Source organism: Bos javanicus, chromosome 20 (genome assembly GCF_032452875.1).
Source record: "Bos javanicus breed banteng chromosome 20, ARS-OSU_banteng_1.0, whole genome shotgun sequence".
Taxonomy (NCBI): domain Eukaryota; kingdom Metazoa; phylum Chordata; class Mammalia; order Artiodactyla; family Bovidae; genus Bos; species Bos javanicus.
Genome location: NC_083887.1, coordinates 33,469,878 through 33,491,426, shown reverse-complemented (window position 1 = coordinate 33,491,426; position 21,549 = coordinate 33,469,878). Strand labels below are relative to the sequence as shown.

Genomic DNA, 21,549 nt, shown 5'->3' with positions numbered 1-21,549 from the left:
GCCCTATCACATAAAGATGATTATAAAAGGCCTCTGTTGTGTTTGGGTACCACCTATAGAACTAGGGATTGTGATGAGTATCTTGGTTCCTCTGGCTAGCTATGCACCTCCACTTTTGATTTTTCCATTTAGGAAACTGGTTCCTTTTTACCTCCTCAACCCTTGGGACTGCTGTTTCTAGGCTTTCTCTATTCCGGCGTTCTCATGGTACCAAAGTTAGAAAGGAGTGTGGATTAAGGAATAAAAGATGATTGGACCCTAGAAAAATGTTTGTGAATATTTAACTTTTAGGGAGTCTTTCCAATTTATTTGTCTATAATATCATCTAGTGCCTAGTAGTCTTTACAGAAATGAACAGTGGGAGGTGAGCTCAAGATAATTGTATTAAACTTTTATTTAAAATGAAAAATTGTTAAGATGAGCAGAATCATCAAGCTTCTCCATGATTCTTTCACTCTTTTTATTCCCAACTCACAACTATTGATTTGTACAAATGTATTCACTTTTGACTCATTAAAGCAATGCAAGCTCAAATATTGCTTTATTGTTTTTTTTTCCCTCCTAGGCAATAACTTTATTCTTCTTGGTGGGATTTATAGGAGAGTTTCAAGTTTTTTCAAGGTGAGAATTTTTTTGGATTGTGTGTGGAAATCATTAAGAGTTATTTCATTTATTTTGAGGAAACTATGGTCTGATTTTTACATTGCAGTGTGAGCATGTTTTTCCCTCACACACTTTGTTTCTTTCCACATTTTCAGAAAAGACAATGATAGAATAAGCATGTTTTATTCTTATTCTTACTTTACTTTATTTTATTCCTTGTGAGGAAGAAACCTAAAGATTAAAAACACCACAAGATTTTCTGCATTGTAAGCATTGTGAGTCAGCTCACCATTTTCCACGTGTATTTTATCTGAGTGGAATTATTTGAGTTCAACTTGCCCCTATTGTACTTGGGTGTGCGCTTGAGAAAGTGGCCTCAATAAACAGGGGGAGCGTGTAGCTACGTTCTCATCCATTTAGCCTTTGCCAGATTTTGGTTTCCTACCTCTCATGTGGTCATTTTACAGCTTACTGTCTCTCAGTTAAATTTCTGTATAACTCTTCATCATCCAGAATCACTTAAAGGCTGTAACACCTTCCTTCCCTATGTTCTCACTTATACCCCTCCTCTGGACATTCTCTTATCTGTATTTCCACAACACATCATAATGTACACAATTCTGTTAGTAAATTTATCTAATTAGCTATATTGCATTGTGATCATGGGGCTTCCCTGGTGGCTCTGTGGTAAAGAGTCCATCTGTCAAGGCAGGAGACCCGGGTTCGATCCCTGGGTTGGGGAGATTCCCTGGAGAAGGAAATGGTAACCCACTCAGGTATTCCTGACTGAGAAATCCCATGGACAGAGAAGCCTGGCAGGCTGTAGTCCATGAGGTGGCAAAGAGTGGGACATGACTTAGTGACTGAGAATGTGCTGGTCACAGTCACATTGTGATCATATTATTGTGTTATAATTATTTGTTTATACATCTACATCTTCTTCCTTTCCTCAATCAATGATCAGTATACTATTTCACTGTAAAACATTATTTATTTATTTATTTTATTTTTGTCTGCTCTGGGTCTTCATTGCTGCACACAGGCTTTCTCTAGGGGTGAGCAGGAGCTACTCTTTGTTGGCGTGCTTAGGCTTCTCATTTTGGTGGCTTCTCTTGTTTCTGAGCACAGGCTCTAGGCGCTCGGGCTTTGGTAGTTGCAACACTTGGGCTCAGTTAGTTGTGGCCTGTGGGCTCAGCAGTTACCTCTTGCAGGCTTAGTTGCTCAGAGGCAAATGGAATCTTCCCGGACCAGCGGTGGAAGCTGCTTCCCCTGCATGAGCAGGTGGGTTCTTATCCACTGTACCATCAGGGATGTCCTAGCCTATCTCTTTTATGTCTGTAGCTCTAGGATCTAAATAGTGCCTGGAACATTCTAGATATCTTATAAATGATATTTAATAAATCTCGGAAAAAGTGAGCCCTTCCTAGATATTTTTAAATGTATTTTGAGATCCTTTTGGTGAAGCAAAAATTGCTTCACAATTTTTGACTGCTTTTGACTATTCTTGACTATTGTTTATGTCTTCTCTCTTACCTTTCTATCGGCTTTATAATGGACAATTCAACACTATGACAGTGCCTCCTCGCCAATCAACTGCCAATGGGGTTCTTATGCTCCTTGGTCAGAATGCAATGGTTGTACCAAGACTCAGGTAGGACCATGTGAAAACTTTGTATTTTTTATTCATATGCCAAAATAGCTTAGGTATGAACAAAATGACATTAACTTTTGAATATTACTTTGTATGGTTTTTGAAAATGTAATTAGTAATTCTGAAGGGGAAAAGTATGATTTATTTAATAATTAATGTTATCGTAAAATTTTTTTGCATTCTCATTTTTCTTGAAGAACTTTTCTAAATCTTACATTTGAGCCTAGAAATATACACGGGAGAAAAGCTAAAAGCTACTCACTTATTCTTTCATTATCAGAGAAATAGAATAGCTTGAAATGAAGTCAGTAAATAATTCAAAATTTCGTATTTCCTGGATTCAACTTTTCATTTGAAACAAACACTAAGAGTAGCAAAATCGTTGCTTCATTTTATCTAACAAATAGTGAATGACCATGAAAAGTCAAACATTTTTTAATGTTTTAAAGTTTAGTACAAAAGTAATATAAATAAAAAACCTGACTTGACTTGGAGCTTATAGAGCACCCTTAAAATGTCTACTTTTTCCTTATTATAAATTATTCATTGGAGAGAACATAGAAGAGTATAAAGAAAATGCTACTCATAATTCTACCATTTAGAAGAAATCAATATACTAGCATTTTAGTATTTATTCTTTCTGTGTGCTAATGATTTTTAAAATAGGGTCATTTGTTCATGATTTTGTATTCTACTATTTTAACTTAATATTATGCTATCAGTATGCATTCAGCTGTATTATATTCCATTATATGAATATACCAATCTTCTTTATCCATTTTCTTATTGTTTGAGATTTAGTTTACTTACATGTTTTGTAATTATGAATGAAACTTTAATGAACATTTTTGTATATAGATATGTCTTTTTTCTGATAATCATCTTAGGACAATTTAAAAAATATAATGCTGTTTCAAAGGTTCTGAACATTTGAATGACTAAATTTTTTTTACTGAGATACAGTGACATGTAACATTAATTTCAGGTATACAACATGATTTGATATTTGTAAAGCATTTTAAAAGTGGTTCAGTTTAGATAAAAATGTGTGTTTAAAAATCATTTAGAAGTACTAAAAGAACCATATTATGGAAGATAATTTATGTTTGGAAGCATCATCATTATCACAATTTTCAAGCATTTATTTAGTATCTACATGATAGGTATTTACAAAATAAATTACACAAGTGTAGAATTTGGTTTCTGGCAAATATAATAGATGACAACTCTGATTACAGGCAAATAGGTACATGAATAACAAGACAAAATTCAAACAAACACCAACCTCAGGAAACACTTTTAGAATTTAAAAACAAGTTAAGAAAGAACATTAAATAGAGGTAGATAGAAGGTACTTTTCATATGAGTAATTGTTTTGAGGGAAGGTCATCATGCTCAGATTATAAAAACAGAATTTTCACCCAGGAGACAAGTGAAAATGAAAATGAGGTCATGAGATCAGAATTTGACAGGTGAGAATGAGACGCTGAGAGTAGGCAGCCATCAAGGTCATGCTGCTGTCTGTGGAGCAGGAAAACATTGCTTGCACACCAACACAATCTGTGCTCTGGAACTTCAGAAAAGCACACAGTTCTAAGCCACGTATAAGAGATGTCTTCTACTAAATACAGAAACTAAAAACGTAGCTGAGAAACTGTACTGAGCTCCATTCCTCACTCATTCCTCCATGACTTCTCTGCTTAGGTGCAATGAAATGGGCCAGAACCAGGCCCAGGCTGACGCAGACCTGCTCAAAGTTCAAATTACATGTCATCTCAATTTAGGATGAATGAATAGGTGCAACCTTGGTTTATATACATATAGTCTTCCCTATTGGTCTTTGCTCAAGGTTTAAACTTCCTGAAATCTCAGATTTTGCCCATTTTTATTAATGGGTAAGATTAATAAATGGATAAGAGGCTTAAAAGATGTGCCTTTGATTGCCTTTGGAGAGGAAAAGGATTTTGTAGATCTTTCTTTTTGTTTAAACACTAGATAAATGTCTTCATATTGAGTAAATGAAGTTTAGGATGAATTAGTTTTCACATTTGGCTTAGTGATTTCCCCTAATTTTTTTTACCCCCACCCCCAGCATGTGCATTTGATATATTTCTAATTTCACAGATCAGTGATTTTGGATTTCCAGTGAAGTTTCATTGTAGATGTACCTTCATCTGTGGACCACTTAGGCTTCTGTTTTGTAAACTTGACTTTCATGGTAGCCTATATCTATCTTTCTCTGGACTGTTTTGCCTTCCTGAAGAAGGCTTAAGGTTCAGCTCAAATCAATTTCCAGCACTTTTCTAAAGGTTTGCCTAACGCCACTTCATCTTAGCCCCCCTTTCCAGTACCCTTACTTTTCCTCTAGCCAAACTCACTTCACCTTCTCTAGCTAACCCTTGGTACATTGCTTTGGTGAAAAATGAATCATTCTGTATTGTGATCTCTTTGCTTATAGTTCTATCCAGAATTTTTTCTTAAAGATTCACTATTTTTTTTCCCACTCAACCCTAAGCATAAATATAAACTGGGAGTGCTCTAGAAATAATAACCCATGTCACCAGACTCAAAGACAAGTGGGTTTCTGGATTCATTGATTTTGGACATTTTACTTCTGTAGTACACCAGAAAAATTTTATAAATGTCATGTCTCCAAATGTATTAATTTATCTCAGATTTTATTTCTCAGATAAAGGAACCTGGAGATAATGGAAATGTGTTTGTTTTGTATTTAGACTCGCAGGCGGTCAATTGCTGTTTATGGACAATACGGCGGCCATTCCTGTGTGGGAAGTGCTTTTGAAACACAACCGTGTCAACCTACTCGAGGATGTCCAACAGAAGAGGGATGTGGAGAACGTTTCAGGTGTTTCTCAGGTATTTGCTTCTCATAGGCTCAGCACGCAGAGGGTAAATTCAAATGTTATTTGTTTAACTTGCTCAGTATATACTTGTTGAGTTGTACTGCATTTATATTAGCCTATACCAGTTTTCCCCCGAATCAGCTGGATTTTTATTGGCATATTATTTGCATACTCAACTATCATTCTTTCAAATGCATGGGTGGCATCCAGTAATAAAGATGGGGATACTCTTTGAAAAGAAACATGGCTGTTGACAGACCCAAACAGTTCCTGACATTGCATTTTTGGTTAAGATGTAGAAGGAGACTGGAATAAAGACAAGTCAGGCAAAAACACTATTACTGCCCAAATTATTTTTATGTTTACAAGAAAAGCAACTCTAATTAGTTAATTAAGGAGTGATACAGGTCATGGCTATGCATAGGGGACTGAACACAGCTTTGGATTAGATATTATTTGGCCTCTTGTCTTGGGCTTCCTAGGTGACACTAGTGGTAAAGAACCGTCCTGCATCTCCTGCAGGAGATGAAGGAGACATGGGTTCCACCCCTGATTTGGAAAGATTCCCTGGAGGAGGGGGCATGGCAACCCACCCCAGTATTCTTGCTTGGAGAATCCTGTTGACAGAGGAGCCTGGTGGACTGCGGTCCATAGAGTCACAGAGAGCTGGACACAACTGAAGCAGCTTAGCAGGCATGCATTGTGTTGCACTTGTGCAGACAGGTTAATTCAACAACTTTTAGCAAGCATTTATTATTCTTGTTATGTTCAGATACAGAAATGAGGGTTACGGATGTAGAATGAAACAGCCTCTTCCCTCAAAAGTCTTAGTTTTATGGGCAGAATAGTACATAAAAACTTCCTGTGTTAGAAGTGTTTCTCAACAATACCTCTCTAACTCCTATTTTAATTTCAAAACCCGAGTCAGACGATGCCTCCTTAGGGAAACCTTCCCTAAACACCCAACTAATAAAGCTACTTAACAAACTACTTTCCGTGTTTTCCATGTGTGTTGTATCATCTGTAATCTGAAGTATATGTTGCCCTGGGTGTCTCTTGGTAGACTGTGAATTCCTTGAAGATGTGGATTTTATTTCTTTTATTTTTTTCATCTGGAGTGTGTACTACATAGTAGACTCTCAACAAATGTTTGTTGCATTGGATCAAAAGCATAGGGGGATGGGCTGGCAGGACAGTTTTGTGCCATGCTTGCTATTAGGACACAAATGAAGGCCATACATCATAGTTTGTGGGGGAGGGGTGGTTTTTGAAAGAAGATAATATACAATCTGATTTTTGAACGACAAGTAGGCGAGAAGTAGAGAAACCCCTTTGAGGTTGAGAAAACTATCTGCAAAGTCTGTGGAGATGGCAAAAAGATTGACCTTTGATTTAGGTAAGTGATCCAGTATGACTAGGGCATAAGCAGCTGGTAAGAGAATGGCTGGAGATGATACTGGGGAGGGAGGCAGGGGCTAGATCATCTGGTACCTCTAGTGTTTCCTCTCTTGCTTCTGGTACTCTCAGCTTGTATCTATCATGACAGTTATGGCTGGATGGCATCACTGACTCGATGGATGTGAGTCTGAGTGAACTCCAGGAGTTGGTGATGGACAGGGAGGCCTGGCGTACTGCGATTCATGGGGTCGCAAAGAGTCGGATACGACTGAGCGACTGAACTGAACTAAACTGATACTGCTGAATTGCAATGATCTATCTTCACACTCTTTCCTATTAGATTGTAAAGTGTATGAAAAGCCTGGTGAATTCCTTTTTACTTGCATCCCAACACCCAGGAGTGTCTAGAACAAAGAAGGTATTAAATAAATGTTGAATTTTATTTTTTTATTATTATTTTTTTTACTTTACAATATTTATTGGTTTGGCCATACATCAACATGCATCCGCCACGGGTGTACACGTGTTCCCCATCCTGAAGCCCCCTCCCACCTCCCTCCCCATACCATCCCTCTGGGTCATCCCAGTGCACCAGCCCCAAGCTTCCTGTATCTTGCATCGAACCTGGACTGGCGATTCGTTTCTTATATGATATTATACATGTTTTAATGCCATTCTCCCAAATCATCCCACCCTCTCCCTCTCCCACAGAGTCCAAAAGACTGTTCTATACATTTGTGTCTCCTTTGCTGTCTCGAATACAGGGTTGTTGTTGCCATCTTTCTAAATTCCATATATATGCATTAGTATACTGTATTGGTGTTTTTCTTTCTGGCTTACTTCACTCTGTATAATAGGCTCCAGATTCATCCACCTCATTAGAACTGATTCAAATGTATTCTTTTTAATGGCTGAGTAATACTCCATTGTGTATATGTACCACAGCTTTCTTATCCATTCATCTGCTGATGGACATCTAGGTTGCTTCCATGTCCTGGCTATTATAAACAGTGCTGTGATGAACACTGGGGTACACGTGTCTCTTTCAATTCTGGTTTCCTCAGTGTGTATGCCCAGCAGTGGGATTGCTGCGTCGTATGGCAGTTCTATTTCCAGTTTTTTAAGGACTCTCCACACTGTTCTCCATAGTGGCTGTACTAGTTTGTATTCCCACTAACAGTGTAAGAGGGTTCCATTTTCTCCACACCCTCTCCAGCATGTATTGCTTGTAGACTTTTGGATCGCAGCCTTTCTGACTGGTGTGAAATGGTACCTCATAGTGGTTTTGATTTGCATTTCTCTGATAATGAGTGATGTTGAGCATCTTTTCATGTGTTTGTTAGCCATCTGTATGTCTTCTTTGGAGGAATGTCTATTTAGTTCTTTGGCCCATTTTTTGATTGGGTTGTTTATTTTTCTGGAGTTGAGCTGTAGGAGTTGCTTGTATATTTTTGAGATTAGTTGTTTGTCAGTTGCTTCATTTGCTATTATTTTCTCCCATTCTGAAGGCTGTCTTTTCACCTTGCTTATAACTGGAGGAATCAACCTGCCTGACTTCAGGCTCTATTACAAAGCCACAGTCATCAAGACAGTATGGTACTGGCACAAAGACAGAAATATAGATCAATGGAACAAAATAGAAAGCAAAGCCCAGAGATAAACCCACGCATCTATGGACACTTTATCTTTGACAAAGGAGGCAAGAATATAGAATGGAGAAAAGACAATCTCTTTAACAAGTGGTGCTGGGAAAACTGGTCAACCACTTGTAAAAGAATGAAACTAGAACACTTTCTAACACCATACACAAAAATAAACTCAAAATGGATTAAAGATCTAAACGTAAGACCAGAAACTATAAAACTCTTAGAGGAGAACATAGGCAAAACACTCTCTGACATACATCACAGCAGGATCCTCTATGACCCACCTCCCAGAATATTGGAAATAAAAGCAAAAATAAACAAATGGGATCTAATTAAAATTTAAAAGCTTCTGCACTGCAAAAGAAAGTATAAGCAAGGTGAAAAGACAGCCTTCAGAATGAATTTTATTTTTTTAATCCAGTCCCCATGCTCTCAAAGCATATATATTTAAAATACCAAGAAAGGCAGGACTTCGGCATCTTCATCAGTGATTTCAGAAAAGAAATCAAAAGTTGAAGAGCAGGAAGTCAATCTGTCTTCCCAATGGTTGACCTTGTATGATTTTGGAGACCAAAATGCTTGATGGTTATGGATAAGAGCCTGGAATTTGAATTTGGGTTCTGTTTTCAATTTTATTGTTCATGCAAGGTCAGAGGCAATGGCACCCCACTCCAGTACTCTTGCCTGGAAAATCCCATGGGCGGAGGAGCCTGGTGGGCTGCAGTCCATGGGGTCGCTAAGAGTCGGACATGACTGAGTGACTTCACTTTCTCTTTTCACCTTCATGCATTGGAGAAGGAAATGGCAACCCACTCCAGTGTTCTTGTCTGGAGAATCCCAGGGACGGGGGAGCCTGGTGGGCTGCCATCTCTGGGGTCGCACAGAGTCGGACACAACTGAAGCGACTTAGCAGCAGCAGCAGCAGCAGCAGCAAGGTCAGAATCAATTTTGCATGTTGCAAAATGAGGACCAAAATAATCAGCGTTCATTCCTTGGGCAGTGAGGGTTTATCTTAAATTCACACTAGAGTATCAGTACTGTGTTGGGAGCCCAGGCTGAAACCTTTTGACCCCACGTAGTGTTTTCCTTTTTTCCTCTAATATTTTTGTGTGGTGGATGGTCTTGTGTTCAGGTCAGTGCATCAGCAAATCTTTAGTTTGCAATGGGGATTCTGACTGTGAAGAGGACGGTGCTGATGAAGACAGATGCGAGGATGCAGAAAGCAGACCTGCCTGTGACAAGGATAAACCTCCTCCAAACATAGAGCTTACCGGACGTGGGTAAGGTGCTGAGTGGCTTCCTGTATACATCTACGAGCTGTAGTTTTCATTTTGTTGTGTTTTAGTCTGTGGTTTGGTAAATCTAAGAGCAAATCAACTAATAGTCAACCTTTACTTAGATCTCTTTGACACATCCTGAAACATTAAAAAAATCCCTACATATACACCTGTAAGCATATGCGGTAAAGCATGGAAGGACCAGTTGTCCCTGCAGCGTCCTGGGTTTAGCGCTGAGAATCCTGCATCCAAGGAAACCCTCAGACCTGGGAAAACCTGGCCAGTCAGTCACCCTATGGGAGAGGGAGATGGGGAGGAGAACTAATTCAATGATGTGGGGCTATTTAAGGGAATTGAGAGACCACAGAAGGAGAGCAGTGGAAGAAAAGAGAAATTGTGTTGGGACCTTCGGGATGAAAAGTAATTGTCTCAGCTAGCTGGGAACTTTCAAGTGAAGTTAGAGTGATCCTCTTTGCCTTTTCAAAAAGAATTCTGAAAAACTTTTAAAGGTCAGGCTCAAGTTAAGGTTTCAAGGTTTTAAGATAATCTCTGAGACTGATAGATGTGAAATGTGTTAACAGAAAAGTGGTAAAATTACTCCAAAGAGTATACCAGTTAGCATGCTAAGGGGCCAATTAGTTGAAATTCATTTGTAGAGAGTTCTATCTCCTCAAGAGTAATCTTAATTGTATTGGTTTTATCTAAAGATGCAATTCAAAACCAGCTGTTGCCATAGATACAAAAGAGCTGTTCTTAGGGCTAAAAAGATCTTGGGTTTCCCCATTCATTAGTGTTAGCCATTATACCAATCAGGGGGAGTTGGTAATGTATGGTGTGCTTTAGGAGGATTTTATTTGAGATCGCCCAGAGATGCTTAACTGTAATATGTTTCAAGAACATCCAGAGTTCACTAATGATGCCTGTTTCAGCAACTGCTATTTCTGGTTTTTAACAGCCTTCTCTTCTTTTTTTTTTTTTTTTTAACAGTTACAATGCACTAACGGGCCAGTTTAGAAACCAAGTCCTCAATACCAAAAGTTTTGGTGGTCAATGCAGAAAGGTGTATAGTGGGGATGGGAGAGATTTCTACAGACTGAGTGGAAATATCCTCTCCTACACATTCCAGGTACTTAATTATGGATTTAATGTCTTTCTAGTCTGTAAACTGTTGCCAGAGATCATTATTTATGATATTGAGCTTTTTGATATTTTGTTGAGTTTACTTGTAGCCTCATGTGCGATCAGTTCTTATAAATGTCTTATATGAGCTTAAAAAGAATACATTTTCTTTTTAAAAATGTTTTATTTATTTGTAAACATTTAAAAAATTTTATTCAGTTTTTAAAGGTTACTTTCCATTTACAGTTGTTAAAAAAATCCTGGCTATATTCCCGGTGTTTTACAATTCATCCTTGAGCCTGTCTTACACCTCCTGCTAGTTAGTGCCTCCTCCTCTCCCCTCCGGTGTTGCCCCCTCTCCCCACCCCCTCCACTGGTAACCCTTTAGTTTGTTTCCCTTATCTGTGAGTCTACTTCTTTTATGTTATATTCTCTAGTTTGTTAAGAACACATATTCTTTAACTCTGGGGTACAGGGCAATAATACTTTTAATTTGTGTCATTCATGCTGAAATATCTATTGTCTCATTTTCAATTCCACGCTCCCAGAACCTAATGGTCTGTCCCTGTGTGGGTGTTAAAACTCAAGACTCTGGTCATAACTGATTGTGATAATTTCCTAACCACTGCCATGGTTAAAAATGCATTTATTTTTAATTTTTTTTTTACACAGATGTTCATAGCAGCTTTATTTGTGATAGCTAAAATCTGACAACAATCCAATTATAGATCAAAAGTGAGTAGATATTACATCCATACAATACAATACTACCCAGCGATGCAAAGGAATGAGCTACTTATACACACTACAACATGGATGAATTGCAAGTTATGCTGAATTAAAGTAGCCCACAAGTACATCCTGTATGATACCACTTATATAACATTACTTAAAAATGAAAAATAAGGAATTCTCTGATGGTCCAGTGGTTGGGACTCCATGCTTTCACTGTGGAGGTTGGGGGGAGATCAATCCTTGGTGGGGGAATTATCTTTAGCTGCAGGGAACTATCTTTAGCTCTGATATGGCAGATTCCAAATTACTTCTGTATCTGCAGCCTCCATTTGGCCACCAGGGTAATGATGTCACCCAGTGGATTCTCTTCCACTGTTCAGAGTGCCAGGAGCACATTCCCTGTAATATTCAGGATATTCCCTCCAAAACAGAGCACACGCTCCAGGATGTCACTAATGTAATAACTCCGGAAGACCATCGGGTCAGGAAGCAGCACTGCCAACGGGGCCTCTGCTGGCCACAGAGTCTCCCCCTGGTGGCAGCAATTATGAAATATTTCATATGTACAGAAGCATGTGAATAACATATACTTGCAGTTTGGAGAAAACTAATAAGATCAAACCAGTCAATACTAAAGGAAATCAATCTTGAATATTCATTGGAAGGACTGATACTGAGGCTCCAATACTTTGGCCACCTAATGCGAGGAGCTGACTCATTGGAAAAGAACCTGATACTGGGAAAGATTGAAGGCAGGAGAAGAAGGGGACAACAGAGGATTAGATGGTTGGATCACCAACTCAACGGACATGAGTTAGAGCAAACTCCAGGAGATAGTGAAGGACAGGGAAGCTTGGCGTGCTGCAGTCCATGGGGTTCCAAAGAGTTGGATAAGATTTAGCAACTGGACAACAAAACAATTACACAAATAGGACTCACGTATGCCTAGCACCCACCTTAAGAAATAGAGTATTGCTGGTGACTTAAAAACTCCCGTCTGCCCCTCTCTGTTGCATCCTCTCCACCTGTACAGCCCGTGTAAATGCTATCTTACATTTTGTGTTGATATTAATCACTTCCTTGTTTTCCTGTATATGTTTATCCCGTATGCTTATTCTTTGCCACTTACACAGATAAATCATATAGTATGTTTTCTTCTGTGAATCGTTCTTTCACTCAAGGTTAGTTTTGAAATTTATTCATGCTGATATAGATGGCATTTTTACTACTATTTCCTTTTTTTTTTTTTCTTATGAAAATGCCTTGAATGTTCTTGTGCATGAGTTGTTCCATGCCAGTGAGCTAGAGTTTCTCTAGGGCAAACACCTGGAACTCGAATGGCTGCCTTGTAGGTTATGTATAGGTTATATTTGTCTAAAGTTTCCAAAATGATATATATATATATATGGTCCATCTATACCCCACCAGCAGTGTGGAAGAGTGACCTGTGCTCCACATCATTGCCAGCATCTGTATTCCAGGCTTTTAAACTTCATTTATGGTCTTGAGGTCTCCTCTGCTTCTTGCGGGCTGTTTCTGTCATACACACTACCTAATCTCATCCTGTTCCTTGATTTCCACACAAAATCTACTCAGACAAAAGCGTAATGGCTTTAGGGTAAATTCCTGAAGATTTAAAGGGAACATAGAGATTGTCTGCTGTAGCAATGCCAACTCATTCAACAAAAACAGTTGCGATCTTCCATCTTAAATTGTCTGTCCTTCCGCAACCTCAACAAAAAGAAGTTTCTGGTCTCATCCTGTTTTAACCTGTTTCTTGCTCTTCTTTTCCAAGGTTTCCTCTCTCATGCCTTTCCTTTCATCTTCCAAGAACTCAAAATTTTCCAGTTCAACCCTCCTTACTGATTACTCCCAAATTTGTAAAGCAAAACTATTAGAATGTTCAGAGGGAAGGGCCTTTAGTTTACCAAAATTAGCCATCTTCAGAAAGCAGTTCTGATTATAAGGAGCAAACCCACAAACCTCCAACTTATAATGGAATTAAGTTACATTTAAAAATTATTGAATCATGAAAATGAAAAGTGGAACAGATCTGAAAAATGATCATGGCTACCAAGTTTTGAATATCTCTGGTGGCATCCGCACTATTTTAAGAAATTTGTATAATTTTAATCACAATATCTTCACAATATCTATGGAAGGTAAGTAATATTTTACTGTTTTGTATAAGTAGAAATCAAGGCTCAGAGGACTTCAACTGACTTGCTCTAAGTCACTAAATTAATAAGTAGTAAGGCTTAGGGCTCAGTTCCAGCACGCCCCAGGTGGTGCTAGTGGTAAAGAATCGGCCTGCTAATACAGGAGATCTAAGGGACATGGGTTTGCTCTCTGGGTTGGGAAGATCCCATGGGGGAGGGTATGGCAACCTACTCCAGTATTCTTGCCTGGAGAATCCCTTGGACAGAGGAGACTGTCGGGCTCCAGCCCATAGGGTCGCACAGAGTTGGACATGGCTGAAGTGATTTAGTACACACGCCAGTATGTCAGACTTCACAGCCCTTCATTTTTCTAGTATATTTTACTCTCCCTGTGCTGTGCTTAGTTGCTCTTTGTGACCTCATGCACTGTAGCCCACGAGGCTCCTCTGTCCATGGGGATTCTCCAGGCAAGAATACTGGAGTGGGGTGCCATGCCCTCCTCCAGGGGATCTTTCCAACCAGGGATCGAACACAGGTCTCCCACACTGCAGATTCGTTACCATCTGAGCCACCAGGGAAGCCCAAGAATACTGGAGTGGGTAGCCTATCCATTCTCCAGAGGATCTTCCCAACCCAGGAATTGAACTGGGGTCTCCTGCATTGCAGGTATATTCTTTACCAGCTGATCTACCAGGGAAGCCCAGTTTACTCTCCCAATGTATTGTATTAAATGCTTTTTCAACTCTAGATTCTAACATGGTGAAAAACATGTATTGTAATTTATCCTTTGGCCTAAAGGGAGAATGTGAGTAGGTATATGCAGAGACATTTTTCTCCTCTTATTCCTAGGTTAATGTGTTGATAATTCTTTCATTATTATAAGGGGGAGAAGTGTGTGTGTGTGTGTGTGTGTGTGTGCGTGTGTGTATACATACACATATAGAACAGAAGAAATAATAAGGGAGAGGACTTTTGACATGGTTGGAAGGAAGACATGTTGGAAGCCTGCCACTTCTGAAGAAGAAAAATAATTTAATAACAGTGTAATCCTGCCATTCATTTTTCACAGCGTGGCTTGGTTTTTGGATTGACATCTGAAATGCCTTTCCAGTCACTGAATTTGAAGGAATGTTTGTCAGAGGTAGAGGGAAATTACAGCCTGTTACTGAGTGAAGAGTAGAGATGTTTTGAGAATCCAGCCCGAGGGAAGTGAGGTGGAAGTAGCAGGCAGTGAGTCAGTCAGGCAAGCGCGAAACCCAGGTGCCAATACAGAGGTGGTCGACGTTCTCCTCAGTTCAGACAGACTGGGGGCCACTGCAGATTCAGCCCTCTTCAGGTAGAACATGACTTTTGGCTTGTTGGAGCATAAACATTAGTAAATAAACAGAAAACAGAATTGGTCAATCTCTCTTCTACGCTCTGTTTTGGAAATCAGCTTGATAGCGTACCCAGGACAAGCCCCGTTTCTTACCGAGGAGTCCACTTAGCGTACCCAGGACAAAGCCCGTTTCTCACCGAGGAGTCCACTTACTTTGAAGCTATGCTTGTTCTCTGTTTGCTCGTGTTTTTCATACTGCAAGGAAGCCTTTGAAATTCAAGCACATTCCTGCTCCATGGTCACTTTGGGAAGGTGCCACCCTGCTTAGTTCAGCTTGGGAGATGCTGAAAGACAGTCTTGTTTATTCTCAGCATGTAATGAGTTGCAGATGGCAGTGAGCAAAGATCAGGGTGGAAAAAACAACTTTCTGGATCCTCCTGCTTTGGTCTTGGATGTACTTCATAATATTAAAATTTTTATTGAAATATAACTGATTTGAAACGTGTTTTTGGTGTATAGCAAAGTGAGTCTTTAAATATATATATATGTATATATATTCTTTTCAGATTCTTTTCCATTATAGTTTATTACAAAATATTGAATATAGTTCTCTCTGCTATACAGTTGGACTTTGATGTTTATCTATCTTAATATTTAGTAGCTGATATCCGCCAATCCCCAATTAATTTATCGTTCCTCTCCTTTCCTTTGGTAGCCATAAGTTTTGTTTTCTATGTCTGTGAGTCTGTTTCTGTCTTGTAAACAAGTTCATTTGCGTCATTTTTTTAGATTTCACATATAAGTGATATGTGATATTTGTCTTTGATTTACCTCACTTTGTTATTTAGAGATCAAATATGTCTGTCAAATTAATAGCGAAAACATATTCTAAAGGAAATTTTAATTAATGCTTAATTATCTGATCCTCTGCATCCTCTGAAGGTATGAGTCTAGTTGTCCAAGATTTCTAAATCTACTTTGTTAACAAAAAAATAATTTGAATAATGATAAAAATAGCTCACATATATTAAGAGCCCTCTGTATACTAAGCACTGTTTCAAGTGCTTTAAATGTACCTTATTTTTTCTTTATAATAACCTAAGTAGGTAGGTTGTATCATCTACTATTTTAGCAGATGACAACTATAGGGTGTGAAGGCCAGGAGTGTGACTTTGGAGTCATTGTAGTGCCTTTTACTTTGGCAGGATTAGAGAGTGTGTGTGTGTGTGCGCGCTAAGTCACTTCAGTTGTGTCCAATTCTTTGCAACCCCACGGACTGTCGTCTGCCAGGCTCCTCTGTACATGGGATTCTCCAGGCAAGAATACCGCAGAGGGTTGCCCTGCCTTCCTCCAGGGGATCTTCCCAACCCAGGGATCTAACTCATGCCTCTTACATCTCCTGTACTGGCAGGCAAGATTTTTACCACTAGCACCACCTGGGAAGCCCCAGAATATGTGTAAGTGTTAATAGAAATGAACCAGTAGAGAAAGAAAACTTGAAGCTGTAAGACAGGGAGTAATCGATTTAATTGGTCCTTTGGAGAGGTGGGAAGAAATGCAGTATAGAAAGAGGTCAGAGAAATTAGCCTTAGATAGGAAGAGGAACACGTGTGCAGAAAGGAAGTGAAGGTGTTCATAAGTTTGTAGATTTGTTAGCCAGAAGTACGAGTAGTCTCTTGTCTGACAGAGGGAATATTTGTAAAGAAAGAGATTAAGGTTATCTTCTAAGAGTGAAAGAAATGGCTGTAAGAGTGAGGGGTTGAGATGGATGCAGAGCTTTTGAAACTGATACTGTAGGGAATGGGAGAAAGAATTGGCTAGAGATTTAGGATTGCTGGCATGTATTGAGGGTTCCCCTGAAATTAGAAATCATGAATGAACTTATCATACCACCAATGGATAGTTGTGTGATTTTTCTGTAGTAGTGCTAAGCTGCTTGGCTGTGAGGATTGAACTAGAATTGAGTTTCTGCCTGGCAAATATGGTGGCAGGACATACCTAGACAAGGCTCACTGGCAAGAGTTAGGTTCATTGGCATGAGAATGGTTGAAGTCATGAACCATGAAGCTTACCCACAACAGGAAGGAAGTGAAAAAATGAAGGTGCTGATAGGGATAGAGAAGGGAAAGTAACTTGCAGAGCTTCTTTCTATGAAGTTGAATAATAAGCCATGGCAATAGTAGAATGAGAGTTGAAAGAGTAAAAAAGTCAGAGTGTAGGATGTTTGAATTGTGATTTCAGAGGAAGACTCAGTCTGGGGGAATTCAGGATCTTAGCCAGAGTGAAGAGGGTATTAATTGAAGCAAATTTAAGATCACACTACAGGGAGGGATGAGGGAGGAGGGTTCAGGATGGGGAACATGTGTATACCTGTGGCGGATTCATGTTGGTATATGGCAAAACCAATACAATATTGTAAAGTTAAAAAATAAAATAAAAAAAAATAAAAAGTTAAAAAAAAAGAAGGAGATTTAAGGGTGTATCAATTAATATTAAGAATTGATATAATTGATATTATATAATTCTTATTATATAATTGATATAATTCTTAATATAATCAGATATAAGGTCTGATTTACCCTTGTTTACAAAAAAGAGGGTGTTTTCTATAAAATAAAATTATGTGTACATTTTAACATATACACAAAATAAAGACAATGAACTAATGAAAAAAAAAAATCACACTACCTTGAGAAAAGATTCCTGTGGCAATGTGGAGAGTTCACAGGAGTGAGGAGATGCTGAATTCATGTTCTGAAGAGGCTTATGTGCATAAATCATGAATCAAGTATTTGAATTGTGCATTTGAAGATAAGAAAAAATAGACTATTTTTTTTTTTTTTTTGCTTTAACAGGAAGGTAGATAACTTTTCTTTCTTAAGAAAGGAAAAACTAACTTCTGTGTCTATCCAAGACCAAATATGACTGAGACACTATCTAATGGCTCAAGAAATCTCTAATACGTTTTTAATAATGTCCTTTTTGAGACTTGCCTGGCGATTCAGTTGTTAAGATTCTGAGTGCTTCCACTTTGGGGGGCTTAGGTTCCATCCCTGGCTGGGGAACTAAGATCTCACATGCCAATGGTGCAGCCAAAAACAATAATGTCCTCTTTGTAGTCAAGAATAAAAATAATAATATCCTCTTTGTAGTCAAGAATAATAGTGTATTCTTCATTTTGACTTGAGCTGAATTTTTGCACTTGAATTTTAAGCAAGTCAATTGCATAATATATTGAAAATAATGCTGAAATAAAAGGTATAGCTAAATCCATTTTTTCTTCTCTTCTGGCATGTTTTTAGAAGGCACGCCTAATTTTTAACTTGGGTAGTGACACCCCACTCCAGTACTCTTGCCTGGAGAATCCCATGGATGGAGGAGCCTGGTGGGCTGCAGTCCATGGGTTTGCTGGGAGTAGGACACGACTGAGCGACTTCCCTTTCACTTTTCACTTTCATGCATTGGAGAAGGAAATGGCAACCCACTCCAGTGTTCTTGCCTGGAGAATCCCAGGGACGGGGGAGCCTGGTGGGCTGCCATCTATGGGGTCGCACAGAGTTGGACACGACTGAAGCGACTTAGCAGCAGCAGCAGTAACAAAAGTATTATAATATTTCCTGGCATTCTGCTGTTGAATTTCTTTCTAGTCTTTTTCTTTTTTTTTGACTGGGCATACACTTGCATATTTGTAGTTAATAGGATTTCAAAATATCACATTTATACTTGCTTTTTCATTTAACATGAATAGTTTGTCCTCACAAGCATCATTTACGATGGCTGCATAATATTGTATTTTGTTTTTAGCTTTATTTTAAAAATGTATCAGGAAAAGTGAAAGTGAAGTAGCTCAGTCGTGTCTGACTCTTTGCGACCCCATGGACCGTAGCCTGCCAGGCTCCTCCATCCATGGGATTTTCCAGGCAAGCATACTGGAGTGGGTTGCCATTTCCTCCTCCAAAAGATGTATCATATTCATCATTTAGGTTTTTTATGTATTTTTTATACCTTGATTTTAAATACAGAGGTATATAAACATATAATAAATGACAAATACTTGTGAAAGGAGAGTTACTGATTTGAATATTCATACAGAACAGACTGACAGTCATATTGCATGTTTTGTTTTATTCTCCTGGTGACTCACATTTTTAGCAAGTTAGTTGCCTATGATTTAAAAAATTAAAGTTTTTCTCATGAAGATTTAGATAGATATATATATATATATTTTTTTTTTTTTCCTGAAACATCAGATATCTGTCAATGCTAGAACTTGTAGTAACATACAAGACTGCCTGATGGGTTTGAATGTTTAGACCCTCTTAGATGGGATGTATGCTCACTTCTTCATTACCTTACCTTCCACTGGATGCTTCCAACATTTATATTACTTGACAGGCCTCATTTGACACTTGATCTAGGACAAAATAAAGGATAAAGAAGTGATAGCCTTCTCCATGAATGCTGGAGCTGTCCCTTCTCAGCCACATGTGACTATCCTGTTGTCTGTTTTAAAATTCTTCTGGGATGGCTTTTTCTTCTACCATCTAGCAAAGGAAAAACAATTCCAACCCTAGCATTTATTTAAGTCTAACAGAATTAGAAATTTAAATCCACTACAGATCATATAGAGTATTTCAAAAACAAAGCCCCAGAGATCTAACTAGTTCATATCACCTGTTTGCATCTCTGTGTCCCTCTACTGGATGAAAAGTCAAGAGCCAGCTGCTTTGTAGGTCTCTGTTAGTGTAACTCTGGTGATTTGCTCACTTCTGGGCTAAATGCTGGCATTAAAGGAAAGTGCAAGATGTTTGTACACAAACATATTTTGTGAATCACATGGGATTGCTGTTATTAGTACTATGTCTCCTGGTTGACAAGGAGTAATTCTAATAATGCACTAATTGTTATAATAATGGACTAAGTAATTATTATAATGAACTCTATTCTTTACAGTCATATAGGCCTGGTCTTAGTAAGAATCACTGTTGTTTTACATTAATGAAGAGCTTTGTCTTTTGGAGAAGATCATGTGAAGAAAGTATCCATGTTAAGGGATCCATGATGAAAGACTCTTGGTTCCATCTAAGGCCTTAATTTGATCATAGCAAAATTTTTCATTTTCTTTATGATACATATTTAAGGTGTGGTGGTTGTAGTTTAGTCACTAAGTCATGTCTGACTTTTACAACCCCAGGAGTGTAGCCTGCCAAGTTCCTCTGTCCATGAAATTTCCTAGGCCAGAGTACTAGAGTGGATTGTCATTTCCTTCTCCAGGGGATCTTCCCAATCCAGGAATCAAACCCAGGTCTCCTGCATTGCAAGAAAATTCTTTACCCTCTGTGCCACCAGGGAAGCCATGACAAATTATTCTTGGTTACATCTAAGACCTTAATTTGCTCACAGCAAAAATTTTCATTTTCTTTATAGGTGAAAATAAATAATGATTTTAATAATGAATTTTATAATAGTACCTGGGCTTATGTAAAAGAGACATCAACAGAACATTCATCATCTAGTAAAGGACGTTTCCTCTTTTTTAGTTCTTCATCTTCTTCACACGGTTACTCTTCAAATATGAATATACTCGCTAAGAAAAAGGTTAGTGTGAAATATTCATTAACTTTTCCATATTTTGCTGGTTTAAGTATTTCTAACATTAACAAAAGTGTATTTACCAAAATAATCAGCCATCATTTTTTAATTAGGGCATAGTATCTTCTTCAAAGAGATAATCCAATATACTTCTTTAAAAGGTATAGCTTTTGTCTTGTTAATTCTCTTTCATATTGTATTTATTTACACTTTTTATTTTCTCATTATTTGTTCTTATTTAAAAATCCAAAAACTACTTATAACTTTAAAATCTTCTAGTTAAAACTAGCCTAAATTTCTAATTCATGATTACTGATGGTACTATAGGTGTTATATACTATTTCAAAAATCCAATGAAGATGTGCTTCTGAAACACTAATACTAGAGTTTTTCAAATAAGCTGTATTACAATAAAAGATGTTAAAATACCTTATTACTTTGGAGAGACCAACATTTTCATCTGAGGAGTTAAAAGACTTAACTTTAGATATTCTGTTGTTTTGAGATACTAAGACTTTCATCACGGGCAACCTGAAGAGTTGGGATGAATTATACTAATTGATACATACTTAGTGGTGAAGTATTTTTCAGGCTGATTATCATTCATTATATGCATAATTCATCTCATTCTTAAAGTCAGTAACTTGATAAATAAATCACATAAGTAAGGTATAAAGGAATATAGATATTATTTGTTTTATGACTAAGTGGAAATATGAGTGTAAAAACATTTATCATATTCATATTATATTATTCATATAAGTGAGAATTTAGTGTAAGTTAACTCTGTCTTGGATATCATGAAAAGATGCCTAGGAAGGGTTTAAAAGATCTCATTATTAAGTGGCTTACCCTGTAAATACCCCAGTATGAAAGATAAATTAGATCACCCTACTGATAAGTCATTGTCAAGATGTGGACTCTAAGGACATTATATCCCTATTTGTGAGATTATTTAGTAGTTAATGATGCTGATTCCTTTTTGCTAGTTGAGGAGGGCATAACAATTTTGTCTTGGGGTTTTAAAAGTTAGCTATAAAACAAGTTATGAAGTCATCACTCAGATGTTATTCCTGTTTGAGATTCCAAAAATTCCTTAGATTGCTTCAAGTGGGTGGGCTCAGAAGAGACCTCGTTATGCATCAAAAAAAAAAATTCATAAAGTCTGCATTAATGTAGGTGACTGT

General features: G+C 38.0%; 1 protein-coding gene across 1 annotated transcript in view; it reads left to right on the top strand.

Moving 5' to 3' along the window:
• C7 (complement C7) overlaps window positions 1-21,549 on the top strand; it is a 58,787-nt gene that overhangs the window by 5,615 nt on the left and 31,623 nt on the right. Inside the window, exons 2-7 of the mRNA XM_061393641.1 lie at window positions 566-621; window positions 2,179-2,254; window positions 4,990-5,131; window positions 9,295-9,442; window positions 10,427-10,565; window positions 20,198-20,368. Of these exons, the coding sequence (XP_061249625.1) occupies window positions 566-621; window positions 2,179-2,254; window positions 4,990-5,131; window positions 9,295-9,442; window positions 10,427-10,565; window positions 20,198-20,368 (732 nt within the window). The remainder of the gene's footprint in view (window positions 1-565; window positions 622-2,178; window positions 2,255-4,989; window positions 5,132-9,294; window positions 9,443-10,426; window positions 10,566-20,197; window positions 20,369-21,549) is intronic.